Genomic DNA, 19561 nt, shown 5'->3' on the forward strand with positions numbered 1-19561 from the left:
TCATCTCTGCCCCATCTCTGATTGACTTTAAAATGATGACACCCAGGTTGATTTAGCCTTGTTTACGTGTGGTAACAACCCCTAATATCTGTTATGTAACAACTATTCCCCAATGGCCTGCTTGCGTGGACAGTTTTATTTCACATGAAGGGTGACTTTGTGTGGTTTAGTTTAGGCTGAGGTGGATTAAGCTAAACCACAAAAAGGCATTCTTAGCGTAGAACATGTATCCACAAGGCAAGTCAGTGCAGAATTGCTACTGGATTTTAAATTCACACCTAAGCTTATTTCACAAGAGCTTCACTTATCAAAAAAGACAATGGGGGGTATGAATATAAGGGTTAAAACAGTAAACTGTGGATGATTGCTGTAACCACCTTTCAGGATAACCTTGTTTGTGGAGGAAACAAAGCCACCCTCTGCTAGGCAGGAGAAAGTGGGTTTGTACAGAGATTTTGAAAGCCCATTTAATGTGTTGGGGTTTGGGGTTTTTTTGGTACTTTAAAAAAATACCTGAAGTTTTATTATTACATAATATATAGAAAAAATATAGAAAAAACTATGCACATGTGCGCATATACAGCATACCTTTTCCCCACTTTTATTTCAATTATTACTAGTCCTTGAGATATACTAATTCTAACAGGGAACTCCCCATTAATACACTCCATAACCTTTTCCTGTTTGCTCATATAATGACATGTAACATTGGTTTCTGAAATAATTATTTCTGTAATAATTGTACTGCTCTTTTCTTGCACAAGTATGAGGCAAGTCAGTATTTATTCATTTTAACGCCAGCCTTCTACATACAAGATATGCCTGTTTGAAACTATGGGGCCAACTTCAACCCTGGAGACTTACTTTTAGTGCATTACACCAGTAAGAACTTGACCTGTCATTATATCAGCTGATACAAATTGGGGAAAACAAGTATGGAGGTATAAATCCCCTTATTAAGAGACCTCATTTTTGTTTTCTCTAGACCATCACAGTTCCAATGACGTCTTTTCAACTAATGTGAAATGCAAAGTTTTGTATATTATAGTGGCACAAGTATAAATCGTTCACTTAGACCTATATTGAAGTGCTATGTGTAAAGCCACAAAAGAAAGGCTTTGCCCGCCTTTATGAGAGAGACAGAGTATGAAGTCATCAGGACCATTAGTCTGGAAGAGTTTTTCCAGTCTTCAGTGGTCACTTTGAGCTCCACAGTAATTTCCACCGACTCAGTGGCCACTTCACAGACCTGTTTGCCTTTCCAGCACGGTGAGTCACTACAACACAGGGCGAGTACACAGAGTAATGACGTCAGGCAGCACCAGGACCCGAGCCCCATCCCAGGAAAGCTCTGGCCCTTCAGTTATTCACCCTCCTACAGCCTGCTCTTGAAGTAAAGATGCCCCTTTACCCGCCCTCAAGCATAGCAGAAGTATGTATATAGTCAAATTGCACACGACAGCGACTCGGCCGTAACACAGCCTTTTATCGCATCAATGAGCACAATCTCACGCCCTCGAACACGCAAGGAACAAGTACCTCTCACCGTTACCCTCTCTCTCAAAGAAAAACCCCTCGTGAGCTGCAAGCGCCTTTTTCTAGCACCTGAGGAGATGAGCCGCCACCGCCTCGCCCACACAGGCAGACGGTCCCACGCCAGGAGACCCAGGCCCACAGCGGACCGCCCTCCCCACCACAACGGGGCACCCCGCTGCCGACGGGAGGCCGCTGACAGGACGGGACGTCGCCCGCAGCCCTTCCCGCCTCCCAACGGCCGAGCCTCGAGGCACCGCCGCTTTAAGGGGTGGCCCGCAGCCTTTCCCTGTTTAAGGCCCGCGCGCATGCGCGCGGAGGGGCTGGGCGCGGGGTCGCCTGCTTGACCCGTAGCGAACGTGCCGGAGCGCTCGAGGCGCCGTTCAAGGTGAGCGGGAGGGCTGGGCGGCCGGCGCGCGGTGACGGCATGCGCGGGGGGTGGCCTCTAACCGTCCCCGCGCGGCGGCGGCGGCGGCCCCGACCGGGCAGAGCGGCGCAGCGGGGCCTCGGAGTTCTCAGGGGACGGGCCGGAGGGCGGCCGCCGTCGTCCCCGTCTCCCCCCCCCGTAGAGATGAGCGTGCCCCGGTGTCAGGTGTAAAAGCGGGAGGGCCTACGGCCTCGTTCTGCCTTGTGGGGGGGGGGGTGGGAGCTTGGCAGCGCCCTCCGAGCCCTCCCTGACAGGGCAGGACCCCTGCCCGCCTTTCCCGGGGTCATTTCCTCAGGGATCAGCGCCTCGTCGTTGCAGGGCAGGCGGTGGCAGAGGTGTGACGGTTGGAGGAGACTATTGGGATTGCCTGGTCTCCAGAACCGGAGGGTGACTCTAGCTATACTGAGTGCCCAGGTCAAACTATGGCCCGGAGCGGTGGGGGAGGCCGTTTCTCTGGGATTCCTCCCCAGCACCCACATCAGGACTGCTGTGTAGCAAGCACGTAAACGTGAACATCAGTTGTTGCTTCTGACTTCTCTTGGTTTCTTTCTCTCCTACATTATTCTACCTGCAGCTTCTGAAACTGGTATTGAACCATCTGCAAGGCAGTCTCCAGTGGCCCTTCTGCCATCTTTGACAACAGTGATTTCTAACTCGGTCTTGGGGATAATCGGTATGCTCTCTGTGATTGCTCTAACGTGTGAGCCTGCATACTGCATCATAGGCTTCTCAGAAAAACATCAGGTGCTGCTTCTGCTGAAGTGATGCTCCTTCCTTTCGGGGAGCAATCGGCATTCCTGTGTTCATTCCTGACTTGAAATTCTGCGAAGAAAAAGTAGGCCTTGTGTGTTGGTATTTTTAAGCACTTTTCAGCAATTCCAATACAATGCCCCTATTTATTAAAAAAAAAAAAAGTTCAAGAGGTGGTACCTGAGAGCTTTCAGCTTTTTTGACACCTACATCTGAAAAAGTAAAATTTATACAATCCCATTGTGTGTAGATATGAGTGTGTATACTTACTGGAACTTTTGCTCTGTATGTCAGTCAAATTTAATAAAAAGCTCAAAGACATTAGGTTTCTACGAATATAAAAAAGAAGATGGCTGAATCAAGTTCCTACTACTATTGTCATTCTTTTTCACCTGTTTCTTTCCTGAGGGAAAGACTGCAGCCTGCCCTCAACCCTTATAGGGTGTCAGAGAATCTGTGTGGAGAAAACACAATGGGAGGAACTTCACATCAGAGAATTCAGTGATGAGACATAAAACATTAGGAAATCTGGTTTATGGCATGCATTTGTCTCCCTTCAAGATAGTCAGTATTGATTCTGGCTTCTACTTTTTGAAAACTTGAGTTTGCAATTAGTTAACATTCTTCAAACGTAGAGCTCCTTAGGGTTGTGGTGCTTTAGACTTTTGTGCCTAATCCATTACATTCGCTCTTCCATTTCCATTCTCCTCACCTTGCCAGTTAGAGTTATCATTTTTTTTGCTTCTTGCCCAGCCATTCCCATTTCAATTTGCTTGGTTCCGTCTCTCATAATTTCCAGTTTTTCCAGTTCTCTCTCCCCATTCTATTTCTCTCTTCCCTGCTTTACTCGCCTTCAGGTTGCTATTCTTGCCATGTTTCTCTGTTCTCACTGAATCCTAGTGCCAGTCCTTCACATCTTTGCTTTCTGCATTGTTCCTCATTTAGAGTCATTCTTGCTTGAAATTTCTTTCTTTGAGTTTCCTCTGAGGATCCTTGTTCCAGCCATTTTGACACTGCAGCTTCAGAAGACTTTCAGGCTTGCTTGTCCTCCATTTGGATTGACTGCCTTCTTCCTCCATGCTGCCCAGGCCTGATACAGGAAGGATAAACTGCCTTTTTTTTTACTAGACTGCACCTGGCAAGCACTCTGACAACTTGGAAGCAGGTGAATTGTTTTGGCAAAAGTATATGTAAGGGAAAAGTGTCTCATGGGCAGTCTCAGAAACAAGAAGTTCTAGGAACCAAGCCTGGGACAAAACAAATGGAGCGTTTTAGCACTGAGGAATTTATTTAACATTTTTTAAATGTTAAATCTCTGCAAAAATGGGAAAAGAAAGGTGAGGGGAGAAAGGGGTAAGAATAAAACTGGGCTAAAACATACTTGAGACTCCCCTGAAGGTACTGCTGTTGTGCTGCTTAATGCTTCTGTACTCACAGGGTGGGTCAGGTGATCTTGGCATTGAACGATGATGTTAAAATTTGCAATTAATTTTTACTCCATTTGATTTAAAGAGTAAAACCAACTTAGATTATTTTTGTTTGGAAAAGCTAAAAAATAGTAATGTGTGTTGCTTTCTGTTGGTCTTTAAAAAATAAAAGTCAGAAACATCCTTCACACTGGCATTATGGATATATTGAAAAAGAATACGTATATGATACAAATCCCTTTTATTTAACTTTTTAAAAAATCTGTTCTTTTTCTCCAAAAGCTTTCCTCAGTTTACGGTACTAAAGGATGGTGCCTCTACTTATTTTCTTTAGTCACTGCTGTATTGTTTATAATGTGAGGAAAGTTTGATTGTCTCTTACTATGTTAGGGTATTAGTGTGAACATTTGCTTGTGTAATGACATTACTGACTTCCACTGCAGAGTAAGTGCAGTCATATTTAGAAGTAAATGTCTGTCTCCAGTGTTTTATTTTAATGTGACAGCTGTCATAGAATGAGTGACAATTCAGTTGCCAGCCTCACTTTCTGTCCACCCACTCACAGTATCTGGAAGATCTTCAAGTTGAATTAGTACACAGGCTTCTCAACCAAAAGCTGTGAAGATGACCTGGAAAATCAACAGCATTTTTGTTCCCTCAGAATGTCAGGCATTCAAAGAAGTAATCTAAACTTAAACCGTATGCTTTTTCTCGTGTTTCTGCTCTGTATTGCTTTTTCTTTATTTTAATATGTTAATATCTTTGTCTTTTTTTTCTCTAAAGAACTCTTAGTTTTTTCTGTGTACTATCATAGAAAGCAGATATTTCAAGTATATGTTAGGCACAATAAAAATGCTTTTCATCATCTCACTTGTTCAGATTGGGTTTTCTGTTTGTATAATACAGGTATTTAGTTTCAGGATAACAAAAATTGAGTCAGCAGTTTGGACAGTGGGCCTTTCTGTAAGGCATGAGCTGTACGGGAATTCTGCCTACTCTGATGGTTTATAAATAGTGGATCAAACCTGTAATGCCGGGGCTAGATTTGAACTGAATATGAATAGTATATAGAGGAATGATTTGCCCAGATTTCACGTGAGCTATCAGATAGCTGTTGGTTTATATTCACTGCATTCTTAACTCATTTCTCCACAGAGGAGTTTCATTAGTGGTTATAAACTTCAACCATGTTCTGTATATGCGCAAATTGTTTACTAGAGTTTGGATGTCCTTTTAAATTGCACGGGGCACATCTGACAGTTTATAAAATGCTCATTGAATTAGCACAAATTCTCATATGCTAAGACAATTGCTCTGGGGATAACAACTGTACCAGTTGAATGTAATTTTGTTAGACAAATGTTATCCGGAGGAATTTGGAATTTTGTTCTGAAAAATGTTTTATAAAAGAAGTACGAAGTAACATGCCCACAATCGCACAGGAAGTCTATAGCCAAGTATGACACTGAACCCAACATCTGCCAAAATGTAGCTTAGATTGTCCTTCCTGTTAGGGTTTTACTTAAGTATATTTATTCCGGAGATTTTATCAGCTGTCTGGGTATAAAAATGGAATTTTATTTCTCTCTTTAACTCTTAATTCCAGTATTTTCAATGCTCATCTTTTGTTTTTAAACATTAACAAGTAACTTCATCAATGTGTGGGTTTTTTTGCCTTTTGTTGTAGACTGATGTTCTACATTGTTCTGTCCAAAAAAATGTGCAGGTCACTTATTTTTCACTGATGCGATACTGTGAAGACATGTTTGAGATCCATTTCTTGCAGTTTTTCTTGTAAACCCTTAGGTGTTGAAATACTGAAAATAAACTAACTCTTGAATAATTTTCATCACTTAAGTAGCTTTTCAAGTGCAAATACAATCAAATGTTAAACCTTTATCTGGTTTATGAGCAAGATACTTTTGGTTTGAGTCAGTTGTGGGTTTTAGAGGAGAGGGAAAGGCCAGTGATATGCCCATTTTCTCCTAATAACTTTTTAATTGTGTTTTTCAGCACTCCAGACTGTAGTTCTTGATGGTCTGTGAGTTGCTGTAATGTAAGTACTACAACGTACAGACAGAAGGTTCTGTATTTTCCAATGTTCAAAGAATAAAGGTGTGGATAAGTGGTGATGATGTACTCTTTGTAGGCCCATCTATTTTGCTTCACTCCAATTTGATGTTCCTGTCAGAAAAACAAACATTATGACAAAGACCTCAGCTATCATGTTTCATTCCTTAATGTCCTTCGTTCTTGTGGAGGTTGGTTATTTATGGCAGTCAGCTGAGAATAGTAGTAAGAACATTTTTATTTTGTATTAGCTCTGAAAGCATGCAAGATGATGATTTTTCTCCTGTTAAATCAGGTTCGTTCCCTGCTGATCACTTTGGCATCTCCTGTTTGCAAGAACACAAATTTGCAGTCCTCTTAAACTGTTGAAATTCAAGGAGTAATTTTTCAGTAAAACAGATCAAATGATGATCTAATTCTTTCTCATCTCTGGGCCAAACCGTTTCTTAGGAGAAAATGCACTGCTAATAGAAGGACTTGCTATTTCACATGAAACTTAATATACAACAATCTCCTTTTATCATATACCTGCATACTGCTATTACTGGCATGCGTGCATGCCTTTTATTGAGTGCACCTCACGCCTGAAAAGCTGCCTCAGTGTCTTTTAGGAGGGAACGGTGTTCTCAGTCAGCACTGGAAAGCAAACCAAGCAAGTTGTCTCCTACAACCTGGTAGGGGATGGTGATGATCTTACAAGGAGCATGGTACGTTATAATTTTCAGTCTTCCCATAAGGTGCTACTGTGACATTGTATAAAATCATGGCTCTAACAAGATAAACAGGGAAACTCTTTATTCACAAGTTTGTTTATTTTACATTTGAGGTTGTTTTACGTGATCCTTGGGCATGGATGCTGAAGTTGGTGACGTCCGTATTTCATCCCCAGTTTCCAAATTACTAAGTACTTTTACCCCATATTCTTCTTAAGGAAAATTTATGTTTCAGTCCTTCAAACAATGTTTTCCTTTGTAGAAATCCAGTGCGAAATTGCTGCAAAAGCAGGGATGATTATACAGAGAGTAGTGCTGAATTCACGCCCTGGTATGTATTTCTCTCCAATAAAGGAACAATGTGTTTGCTATGGTTGCCTAATGCTCCAAAACGGTGAGGGTAGAAACAGACACTAACTTAAGATACTAACATTTATATATCTTAATATTGCATGCAGCAATAAATAAAGTTTATTGTGAAGTGTATTTATTTAGTCTGTATATACAGATTTCTAAACTCCTGGGTGAGAAAAAAGGGTTAATGCGTAATATATGAGAAAACCCTAAGTGTAGGCACTCAAACTGAAAGATCAGCAACCATTGCTTTTTAGTTCTGACATTTGTTCTTTTTGCATTTTAAGAGATGACTAAAATATTTTATTACTGTTCATTTTTGTTTCCTTTTAGTAAATATTCAATCTTTTCTTCCTCCCATGTTTCAAACTGTATGTTTTTTAAATTTACACTCTTGAGGATTTGTTTACTTCCTTGCTTACACATTTGCTTTGTTAGGGCTGTCAGCACAATATTTTGAATAGTGAGTTTATAAATTGTCTGTTGTAGAAGACCCACGTGTGTGCATTCAGTTTTGGGGGGAGTATTGTATGCTGCTTAATGCCAAAATAGTCCTAAGAGGTAGGAACTATTGTGTGACCTGCAAATAAGTCTTTTCTAATGCAAATCAAATGTTACAGCAGTAGCCTGTTGTAGTTGCCCAGTCACTGACTTAAAAAGTACACGGGTATCTGGTGCTCTCCTTTTAGTGCCTCTGGTTCCAGTTGTTAGTCTGATTGATCTGCTGCACCTGGTACCAACCTGAGGATGAAGCCTCCAGTTGTGGGGCTCTTGGCATATGTTTTATAGATGTTTCTGGGAAGCTTTAATTTAAGGAGGTCTGTCTGTAGCTGCAAAGGGATGCTCTTGCACCATATGAATGTGCAGTGGCAATGGTCTGTATTCCCCTGATCTCACTGTATCAAAAGAGACTGAAAGGTGAGAGCTTAAAACTTACCTTGTTAAAATTTATGGTAATTTGCTACAGGCAAAATAGCACACTCTGGTTTTGTTACATGAGAGAAGTCCCAATGCATGTCTTTGTTTTGAAAGCTAGGGGCTTTTCAGCACATAGAGTATATAGAACCATTTTTTGAGAATGGGAACAGCCCCTCTTTTTTTTTTTAAACTTGCCGTAATTGTCCATAAACGTGTAGCAAACAGCATGGCAACTGTCAGTCAGGGCAAGTGCCTGGTACTGGCCCAGGTAAGCATAAACTGACAGATCAGTGGGTCTTCAGTTTGGATGGTGGCAGTGCGCCCACTTAAATCTTAGCCTGTGACACAAAATCTGAAAGTTGGTCGGTAGTTTTATACTTGAGTAAAGATACAGCTTAACGTATTCTAAAAAGGACTACCTTAAAAAAAGGTCTTCCCATATTGATTAAGGAAAGCTCTATATTGATTCATTTATTTGTTTGATTTTAAAATAATTGTAGGTAAGAATGGAGTGCCAGTGGCTGAAAACTTCCGACTGGAACAAAGTACAATAGCAGATACAATCCAAGCTGGACAAGTGCGTGTTAGAACCCTTTATCTCTCTGTGGATCCTTACATGGTAGGTGATCGACTTAGAGCTAAGCCAGAATTTGTTTTTTAAAGTATCTTCAACTCTGTACCTGTGGTGATGTTTAGCACCAAAGTTACCAGTTACAGGACAAATGTATCTCTACTGTAACTCAGTAATTCTATTCATTCTGATGGAGTTATATTGGCATTAATGTGTTAGGCATTAATGTGCCTGTGATATATATATAGGAATATGGCTGTATAGGACCAGGAGGAGATTGTGAGCCCTGGTATACTATTACAGATTTGTTTGTATCGGCTTTTCTGAACTTTGCCTTTTTTATATACATTTTTAAACTTCTTTTTTTTTGCCATGAAAGGAAGTATTTTTCAGTTGAGGGGAATGTGGGTAGAGGAGGAAGAATATCTCATGATGAAGCAAGAGCGGGACATGATCCGGCAAAAAAATTCTAGACAAAACATGTAAATGATTCAAGTTAAATGTTATTTAGCTATTATCAGTTTTGTTTAAAAATGAAAGTCAGATTTTCTCCTTAAGTGAGTGATGGCAGGACAGAAATGTGTCAATACTTTGTAAGCAATAGAAACAGAGAGAGGATTAGTAAATGAAGCCATAATAAGCACTTGCACCTAATTCTGCAAAACTGTAGAAATCATGTTGTTGGGAGAGTTGTGGGTTGAAATGGAAGTGAAGGTAGGAGGAGAACCAGACAGACCCAGTCTGCTAGTATGTAAAAGTTTGCTATATAGAGAATTCGGATAATTTGTTCCCTGCATAGATGGAGATAGTAGGAAAGAAACAGTCTTAATTTCTGAGACAGTAGGTTTAGTTTGGGAGTTAAGGAAGTTTTAGAATCCTGCAGTACTAACTCAGGCCTACAGGGGGACATATTAAGAAAAGACTTGAGATTTTAAGATCTCTCATTAAACAGATCTGTCAGGGACAGTCTACATATATTGGACTGTTCTTCAGTACAAAGGCATCGACTAAATGACTTGTGGGTGGTTTTTTTCAATCCTACATTTCTATGATTCATCCAGTTAAGGAACGGCATTTATAGGATTCTCATCAGACCCAAGCCGGTCATCTTTGGTTTCATGGCTGACTTTGAGGCAGCATCTATAGAACATATTGGTTTTGGTAACGCTGCTGGAGAAGATCAGAATGGTCCATCCTCTTTTTGTACTGAGCAAACAAGGGGAAAAAGGGATCTAAGAAAAGATTATAAATATTTGGGCCTTACTGAGACATTTTTGAGTAGTAGCCCTTTGTGTTTGAATTTTTAAACATATTTAATCCGCAGCTTCATTTGAACTCAAAAACAAACCATGTGTTCCACCAGAGCTTCTCATTAAAACCCTGTCTTTCAGCGCTGCCGAATGAATGAGGATACTGGCTCAGATTACCTCCTGCCCTGGCAGCTGTCTGAAGTTGCTGATGGTGGGGGCATTGGGGTTGTGGAGGAGAGCAAGCATGATAACCTCGCTAGAGGAGACTTTGTAACTTCCTTCAATTGGCCCTGGCAGACAGTGGCAATTCTAGATGGAAGCTTGCTACAAAAGGTAATGTAAAGGCAAAGTCCAGATTGTTGCTTTTTTCTTTTCCTAAACTTTTTTTTTAAATAGCGGCTAATGATACTATTTCTTAGTCAAAAACAAGCCAACATAATTGGAGCAACCTGTTCTCAAAAGGCAGATGAGCTCACAGGTGGCAAAATCTGTATCAATTTCTCTCTTTTCTTAACAAAGAAAAATATAAATGCTTTTGTTGGTTACCAGACATGCCAGTATTATTTCAGTTGTTGGATTTTTATTAATTTCCCTGAAGCTGCTTCTGTTAATTTATTCTGTTCATTATTCTAATGCTAGTAGAACTCCTGATCTATGAGAGTGTACTCACAAGACAGAAAAGGCTTTAGATATATTTAATTCAATTTATTTCACTAACATAGGTTAGTGAAAACTTTTACTTGGGATTTTACATCCACAGAAGAAAGGGTATTCAATATTAAGTTGAAAGTGGAGAGGTAACAGTGCATTAGGGCCATTGTGTTGATCATCCTTGTGTAACACAGAAAATTACTGTAGTTTAAGAATGTATACTTTCCAATTAACTCCTTCCTTTAGGACCCTTTGCACTGATCTGCAATCACAATATTTGATAAAACAGTGCTATTTTATCTTTTATCCTAACATAGGGATAGTTCACCATTGCTGGAAACCTCTTCTCTCCCAACTGCTTTTTGACACCTCCATGATTTAAGTTTTTGTGAGTGAATTTGTTTAAAAACTTTTTCTAAAACTATGAAAAGATAATCTTTGTTTTGTGTTGTATAAACTTGTTATTAAGGTAGAGCTAGTTTATAGATAGCTTGTCTCTTCCAGTTGTACCTTGCCTGGTAAATATCTTGAGTTAGTCTTCTATCCTCAGACAATCAAATAGCAAACAGTAAAACTTCACCTTAAAAAGAAATGACCACCACCACGCATTTCTGTTTTGTAGCTTGTTCCACAACTTGTAAATGGACACCTTTCCTACTTTCTTGGTGCAGCTGGCATCACAGGACTGACAGCCCTGTTAGGTATAAAGGAGAAGGGACACGTGGCTGTGGGTGCGAATCAGACAATGGTGGTGAGTGGAGCAGCTGGTGCCTGCGGCTCTTTGGCTGGCCAGGTAGGTAGGCTTAAGACATAAAAGCATGTTACCAAGTTTGTCTTCTGAAACATGCTCGTTAGTAAATGTATGGATAAAACAATTGTAAATGTGAGCAGGTATAACCCCATGGGAACAGCCAGTTTCACAGATTTGGCTTACACTCTCACTGAGAAAGACTTGAGGTGTGAAACTTAACTTTCATGAAACTGGGTTAGGAGAAAATGGCCCAAGGTGATTACTTGTCACTAGCATAAAGTATATGGTATAAATACATGTATCTAATATATATATTAATCTGCCCTTTGAACACAGTCTTTGAGTTGACTGGTGACTTTAATTATTTTCTATATTAGAAAATAGTTTAAAAAATGTAGTAAACCCTTCTTGTTGTATTCCATGACATCCTTTGTGTTTTGAAATTTACAGTCCTTTTATCCTCCTCAGCTTTGCAGAACCTGTTGCAATGTGTTTGTGTGTGTGTGTGTGTACACATTGACAGATATACACACACACGTATATACAAACACAAATGCTATTAAGTAAGCTTAAGACTTCCTGATAAAAAGGAGCTATGAAGAAACAATGCATAAGCAAATCTATGAAGAATGTATTTAAATCTATTATTGTCCAATCTTTTTGGCCTTTTATTAGCTTTGTTACAGTATTTGGCAGATGATGATTTTGTACTATATTTGGCTCTGCAGTACTGCCAGTCGTTGGTGACTCCACAGACTAAACCTCCTGCAGTCAGTGAGTTTAGAAAGATGGCAGATTTCAATTGTACCTGCCCCTTCTCTAGGTGTGAAGAGGTAGTGACAAGAGGCAATTGTGTCACATGAGATAGGAGCGTGGGCTGAACTTTGCAGCCTGGGGTTTAGAGGGATGGGGGATGACTGTAACAACCCCTAAAGCCCCCTTCCTCCCACTGGTACCTTTATGCAGATGAATGATCTAACTTCTCTTTATTGTTTGTTTTTTTTGGGTTTTTGTGTTTTTTTTAACTGTGCGCTTGCAGATTGGCCGCCTGGAAGGCTGCTCTAGAGTGGTGGGGATCGCTGGCACAGATGAGAAGTGTTCCATTTTGGTCCAAGAAATGGGGTTTGATGCTGCTATCAATTACAAGAAGGGGGGTGTGGCAGAGCAGCTACGTGAACTCTGCCCAGGCGGTGTGGATGTTTACTTTGACAATGTTGGTGGAGACATCAGTGATACAGTTATAAGTCAGGTGATTATACCAGCTGTCGTGTTTATTCTAGTCATTCTCCAGTGTCTGTGTGCTCAGCTTCAAATTAATTCAAACTGGAGACCAGCCTGCGGTAGAGCAGAGCAGCATTTCTACTTCATTGATCTGATCCAGGTGGTGATCCTGGTCTTGAGGAAAAATCAGATATTTGAAATCAATGTCTGTCATTTGGACTAGCCTGGCAGTATAGTAATATAAACACAATTTCTGCTTCTCATCTCTCGCTTATTTGGCCAGGAGACTTGGTAATCTAAAAATCTTGTCTGTCAAAGTAGTAATCTTGTGTTTTGTCAGCTTTGGTTTTCTGGCTTGTCCTGGTTTCAGCTGGGATAGAGTTAATTTTCTTTCTAGTAACTGGTATAGTGTTATGTTTTGGGTTCAGTATGAGAAGAATGTTGATAACACACTGATGTTTTCAGTTGTTGCTAAATAGTGTTTAGACTATGTCAGGGATTTTTTCAGCTTCTCATGCCCAGCCAGCAAGAAGGCTGGCGGGGCACAAGAAGTTGGGAGGGGACACAGCCAGGGCAGCTGACCCAAACTGGCCAAAGGGGTATTCCAGACTGTGTGACATCATCATGCCCAGCATATAAACTGGGGGGAGTTGGCCTGGGGGATGGGTCACTGCTCGGGAACTAACTGGGCATCAGTCAGCGAGTGGTGAGCAATTCCATTGTGCATCACTTGTTTTGTATATTCCAATCTTATTTTTATTATTGTCATTTTACTATCATCATTATTAGTTTCTTCCTGTCTGTTCTATTAAACTGTTCTTATCTCAACCCACGATTTTCACCTTTTTTCATCCCACTGGGGGTGGTGGAAGTGAGTGACCAGCTGCGTGGTGCTTAGTTGCTGGCCGGGGTTAAACCATGACATGGCTTCACAAAGACCAGATCTGCTGGGCCTCCATAAAGACTCTTGACCAGCCCTCTTCATTATTAATGTGAAACTACTCTGTCTCATGGCAGGGAGGCTTTGGTGGTAATGCCATCTTTGGGAGCTCTAAATCACAGCTGTATCCAACAGCTGTATCAAACTTCTTTGTCATATTACCCCTCTCCTCCTGACAAAAAGGGCACACAGTAAGATAACAATTTCTTATATTCCTTATATTTAATGTCTTTTAAAATTACACATAGGTAGTATAGCATTTATTTTTCCACTGTTGCCCTGCATTTATCTATTTGAATGCTGTCATAGGTTAAATGGGACTGCCTGCAATTCTCCCACTCTTTTCTAGGAAATTTGGCTCTAAATAAGGATAACCATGTGAAAATTTCGCAATATTATCTACTGCATCTCTGGAAAATTTAGTTTCTGAGACCAAGTAATGTAATTTTTCTCACTTTGTGCTGTCCCAAACAGATGAATCAGGACAGCCATATCATCCTGTGTGGACAGATCTCTCAGTATAACAAAGATGTGCCTTATCCTCCTCCGCTGCCTCCTGACATAGAAAAAATACAGAAAGAAAGGAATATCACAAGGTACGTTTTTCCTCCAGAACTTGTGACCAGGTTCCAGGTAGATTGCTCATGAGATGTTGTGACTCTGATGTTCGGGAGATAGTCTGTAGATCTGCGATAGGCACCTGTAATTGCAACAGAATGTTGCCATACTAAAAAAGGAAACTATAATCACATTGTCAGTAAATCCTTTCTCTTATATTTGTCTGTATCAGCATAAAAAATGGGAGATGTTGTTGTTACCTGTTAACATAGTTGTCTGTAATGCTTTGTGGTTGCTTGATTTAGTTCTGGAGTCTCTGACATTGTTCAGTATGAGGTAAGGTGTTACCACGGTTCTGTTCTCAGATGTTTTGCAGAGTGCTTTCTCTCCAAGTGTAGTAGTTCAGGCAGAGAGAAAATCAACTATTTTTAAAGTAAGGATGCAGCTGATGCAGTGATTGTGTTGAAATTACATTTTTTGTATTTGGGTGTTTGTTAGATAATGGGACTGTAGGTGTGACAGATATAACACTGATTTTTGTTATGACTCTGGGAATTGCTGAACTCCTGTCAGGATTCAGCTGGAGCTAAGGCAGAGATTAGGAGCAAAGTCTTAGGAGATTTTTCATTCATTGCATTTCAGAAAGTTGGGGAGACTTTCTGTGCAAATGGATTGACCTTTTCTAATTAAAAATCTTTTCTTGTCCCTGTTACTTTTGAATGCACTTGTAAAAAATAGATAAAAATACTAAAATACACCATGCATATTAGAAGGCAGTGGAGAATTTCGTCAGGACATTGATACAAGTAATTATTGTTTTTGATGATCACTTCAGTTTCTCTTGATTGCTATAGACAGCTGTGACAGCAGGATATGCAAAATTTTGGGGAGCCTGAAAGTTAATTTATACTTGCCATCTTGTTTCAGGTCCATCAATTATTCTCCCTATCACAAAAAAAGCAAAAAAGAATAGGAATTCGCTCACGTTTTATGGACATTTCCTTATTCTGGCAATACTACTTGATTTTTATTACTCTTCTCTCTGATACTTGAACAGAATTACCTAAGACCAATGTTACTGTCAAGGTCCCACTGCAGGGAGCTGTCTCAACAAGCTGGCAAAGGTCTGAGCTATGTCTCATTGTAATTAATGCTCACAACCCTTCAGTTTCAGTAATGCTGTTTCCTGAAAAGATTTGTAAAGATTTTAAAATATGCTTACCAACTTTTTTTTAAATCAAGGCTTATTCTTTTCTTTCACAGGGAAAGATTCTTAGTGTTGAACTATATGGACAAACAAGAAGCTAGTATATTACAACTCTGTCAGTGGATCCAAGAGGGTAAACTGAAGGTAGGAACTTTTACATTTAATCTGTGGCCTTTGATACTATCGCCTCAGATTATGGTCTGACTGCAAGTCCAATTTCTTTGTCCCTGGCTCTCTTACCATGCCTCAGAATTTAACAGATGTTCCTAAGAATAACTATAGTATAAGTAAGTATAATTGAAAGCTTATTAGGTAGCACTGTTTTAGTATGTACTTGCTGAGGATGGTGTGAGTGTAGTATGACAGACTTTTCTAATTACGTGCTGCTGATGTCTGTATTCTTTCTTTCAGCATACGGTGCAAATGCTTTTTTACTTAAGGGATCAGACAGATCTTCAAAAATATGTATTTTCAAATACCTGATTAGTTAGTATCCTGAATGTTTTTGGGGATCTTGTCTGAAATTTTGTTTCAAGCTTTATGATCACCATTTATTATTTTGTGATGGGTAGATGCTTTATCCATTCCTTCCCTATGGGGTCAGTCTAAATTAGTTTTTGATTCTTCAGGTGATCAGTAAATTTTTCCTGGGAAAATCCCGAGACTTGAAATTTTGGCGGGGGCAGGGATGTTCCAGTTCTGATTGAAGAATTAAATCACCTACACGTTTATCAGAAAGTATTCACTCTTCTCTTAATGAAAGAATCTGGCCCAAACAGAGCACTATCCATTGTAGCAAGAGAATTCTTTAGATTTTGGTAGTTTCTGTGGCAGTTTCATGGCATGTTTTTAAGGAATGTTAATCTTGTTTGAAGAAAGCTTAAAGGACTTGTTTGTATTGACAGGTCAGAGAGACTGTGGTAGAAGGCTTAGCAAACATTGGTGGTAAGATTTTTTTTTACAACAATTTCTAAGAATAATAATCTGATTAAATACAATGACAGTAGAGGTTAACTACCTCCTTTGTTTCATTTGCTGATTCAGATTTCTGTATTTTATCTAAAACATGATTTTTATGTTATAATACAGTATTTTTTTTCCACAAGGTATTAAAATATTCTGAGAGAAGATTATTTTATATTAAAAAAATAATTGAATATAGATTTTGAGATTTTTGGTTTGTTTGTTTTACTGTTGGGGGGGGAATTGCTAAACTGCTGCCTTAGCAGCTGATGATAGTCATCCAGATCTTACAGATGTAAAGTGCTGCCCATTTCTTAGAACCTGTGTGTAAGAAAATGGTATTTTGGAAACCTCAAAGTTATAGTTTAAAACCCCCAATATCTAACAGTGCTTCTTATTGGATTTGCCAACAAAAAATAAATTGAAAATTGCAAACAGGAAAGGGGAAAGCATATCAGCAATTGCTAAACAAAGTAAAAAATAATTTCTTTTAAAGAGACAAAATAGCCTGTAGCCTGTTCAAAAAACCTATAACAAAGAAAACACAAAAATGAAAGGGGTCTTGTGACTCCAGTGAGGCAAAGTTAGAGAGCCAGGTGATTCAAGATGTGCTCTAAGAATGCTTCCCTTTCAAGTAAGGGGGAAGAGTATGATTTAGTCCATTTAGTCTTTAGTCCCACAAGATTGGAAACCAGTAGAATTAAGTGATAGCCAAATCTTATAAATTTGTTTTAGTTATTGCTGCTTACAGGTATACATATGTATTTTGAAGGAATTTGATCAAATATAGCAGTCATATTTCATACTTTGTTTAGTCAAAGATTTATTCTTTTGTACCAGCTTCTCACATTTATTTTATTACGTAGAGTATAAACCTTTTCCTTTCACAAAGGTCTATGAAACCCACAGCATTTGTGGGCTCTCGAGTCACACCTTGTCTTTCTGGTTGGTATTTGTATGGCATATCACAAAAGCAGCAAATGGAATCATTAACTTGTATAGGGCCAAACCATTGCTTACAAATCAGTTGTTTTAATTATTACGCAAAACTCCCCTTAGCAGTTTATTACAGACTAGCTTTTTTTTTTCTTCTTAATTTGGCATGTCATTAAGGGTAAATATGTTTATGTCCAAAATGTGATCTTCTTTTTTGGGGAGCTGTAATACATTTGCTTCTACCATTTTTTTTTTTCTTTTTAAAAAGTTATGTGGCGGATTTTGCTTGGTACTAACTTATTTCATTATTTCTCTTGAAGCTGCTTTCCAGTCCATGATGAATGGAGGCAATATTGGAAAACAGATTGTCTCAGTTTCTAAGTAGAAGTCATTGCTTTGGGAAAAATAATTGGATTCTGTCTCTTAACAGTCAGCAAGTTTTTACTTATACTAATTTCCATTTTAATTAAACCATTGAGTTGTTCTGTATGTACTGAAAGCAGAAATTCTGGGATGCTAATAAACTACATAGAACTGGAAACAGGAATGCAATTATTTATACTAGAAATGAGTAATGTGTTCTTTGACATGATTTTGACAGTTGCCAGCTAGCACACTTGCAAATATTTCATGGATATGGTTTGACAGTTAGAACATCCCAGGAACCATTTCCAATAAGCAATTTGTATGCAGCCACCTAGTTTTGGTCATTAGAAGAACTTACTAGTGTAGATATGTACCATTCCCATGCTAGTTTGTCTCAGTGCCCAGGCACTTCTCTAGGAATGTTTAATTTACTAGTGTAAGTTTCCCCTGACAGTCCAATCAATCTGGCTAATAATTTTATAATTTAACTGTTCTCATTTTTACTGGTAATTGCAATGAAAAATTCCATTTCTGAATTCAAGGTCTCTAATAACAAAGGTATTTCCATTTTGCCATCTGGAACAAATTTCCACTGTTCTGTCTTGTTCATTTCTCTATATTCTATCATTATATCCCCTATTTTCAGAGCACTTGAAACCTGATTAAGTTACAATTCCATCTGCATGCAACCTGAGACTTTTATCAGAGATAGGTTCAGGTGCAGGGTGAGCCTTACTTATTCTTCTCTATCTTTGCATTCCAGACTTAAGTGAAGTTTTCTTTTTAGAATTCCTTTTCTAAAATCTGCTGTATCTTATTTTTGTGGTAATCTACGCGATTTCACTAGTTTTTCTGGTTTTTACACCTCTCCAGGGTGACAGACAGGGAATCTCAAAACGCTGCTTGATGACAGAAGGTAACTTTGCAGACAATTGACCTTCTGTTCCCTCAGTAACTTATCTTGGCTCAGAATTTTTAGTCTAACAATGCTCTTTTACCATCTCAATGGGGAAACTTGAAAAAATGGTCACCATTTCCAAGTTTGACTAGCATAATCCCAAACCAAATGGGACTGATGAGATCAAGTATGTGTCTTCAAAAGCAAGGAACAGAAAAGGGAACAGATAATTATCTTAAAGGCTTTAGAATTCCACTACTATGTACATTTAGAGACATTAACAGGTATTTATTTAGAGAATAGGATTGTTCATGACACATTCTGATTTACAGGCAACTGGTTTTGTTTTAATTTGTTTGCCTTTAAGAGAAGTGCTTCCAAACAGCAGGGTCAGCTGAACTGTCCACAGAATGTATATCTAGATCTGGGTGAGTCACTACCTAGGCCAAACTAAATGGAATCCAAGGACTAGGAAAGAAAGACTATGCAATAAATTTGGCATCATAAATAATTTTGCCTGCAGTGGAAAGTAAGATAACAAGTATCAAAATTGCCTAATATGGTTGTGAGCAATGTGAAAAACAGTAATTTCATTTCCTAGTGCTGAAGCTGGCCCTGAAAGAAGGAAGCACGCAGTGACAGATGCCATAAACTTTGAGGAAGAGAAGGGCAGCTGCAGTATAGTATTAGATGGTCTAAAATCTTCCAGTATGCATTTTTCAACTACAAAACTAGTGACTGGTTCACTTTCAGCTACACTGTGAATCCAGTATCAGTATAACTCAACCAGCATTAATAACAGTGTCACACTGGGCCAAAATTTTTATGCAGTAAAATCAGTATGGTCATAGTTGGCAGAAGACAGAAATGAAGACAGAAAGCAACAGGTGAGTAAAATTCTAGGAATTCCTGCATATTGACTGTTTATAGATGGTAACTCAGTTGTGAAAGTTAAGCAATGCAGGCTTGTAAGGCTTGATAATTCGTATGTATATTAAAATGAGAGGCAGGAGGAAATGCAATGATCCTGAACACTGTCTCTAGACTTGGATTCTTG

The 19561-nt window shown here is 39.2% G+C and overlaps 1 protein-coding gene across 5 annotated transcripts; it reads left to right on the forward strand.

Annotated features, from left to right (window-relative positions):
* Positions 1-1832: 1832 nt before the first annotated feature.
* On the forward strand, positions 1833-18295 carry PTGR2 (prostaglandin reductase 2). Of its 5 annotated transcripts, XM_049825192.1 has the most exons (11): positions 1833-1921; positions 2535-2633; positions 7183-7251; positions 8693-8811; positions 10155-10346; positions 11287-11457; positions 12455-12664; positions 14051-14172; positions 15398-15485; positions 16247-16286; positions 17561-18295. In XM_049825192.1, the coding sequence occupies exons 3-11, from the start codon at positions 7215-7217 to the stop codon at positions 17623-17625; spliced, it is 1044 nt and encodes a 347-aa protein (XP_049681149.1). In that variant the 5' UTR covers positions 1833-1921; positions 2535-2633; positions 7183-7214; the 3' UTR covers positions 17626-18295. The 5 variants fall into 5 exon arrangements, 4 of the variants coding, with proteins under 4 accessions (XP_049681149.1, XP_049681147.1, XP_049681148.1 ...); XM_049825190.1 differs by having other exon boundaries at positions 2535-7251; XM_049825191.1 differs by lacking the exon at positions 2535-2633 and having other exon boundaries at positions 1850-1921.
* The last annotated feature ends 1266 nt before the right edge of the window (positions 18296-19561 follow it).

The sequence above is a fragment of the Accipiter gentilis genome, chromosome 22, assembly GCF_929443795.1.
Source record: "Accipiter gentilis chromosome 22, bAccGen1.1, whole genome shotgun sequence".
Lineage (NCBI taxonomy): Eukaryota > Metazoa > Chordata > Aves > Accipitriformes > Accipitridae > Astur > Astur gentilis.

Bases quoted from the DNA above. Each gene is read 5' to 3' on its own strand.
- PTGR2 (XM_049825190.1), top strand. From the start codon at position 7,167: ATGTTTTCCTTTGTAGAAATCCAGTGCGAAATTGCTGCAAAAGCAGGG. The intron at 11,458-12,454 runs GTAGGTAGGCTT...GTGCGCTTGCAG, and splicing joins GCGGCTCTTTGGCTGGCCAG to ATTGGCCGCCTGGAAGGCTG. The intron at 14,173-15,397 runs GTACGTTTTTCC...TTTCTTTCACAG, and splicing joins AAAGAAAGGAATATCACAAG to GGAAAGATTCTTAGTGTTGA.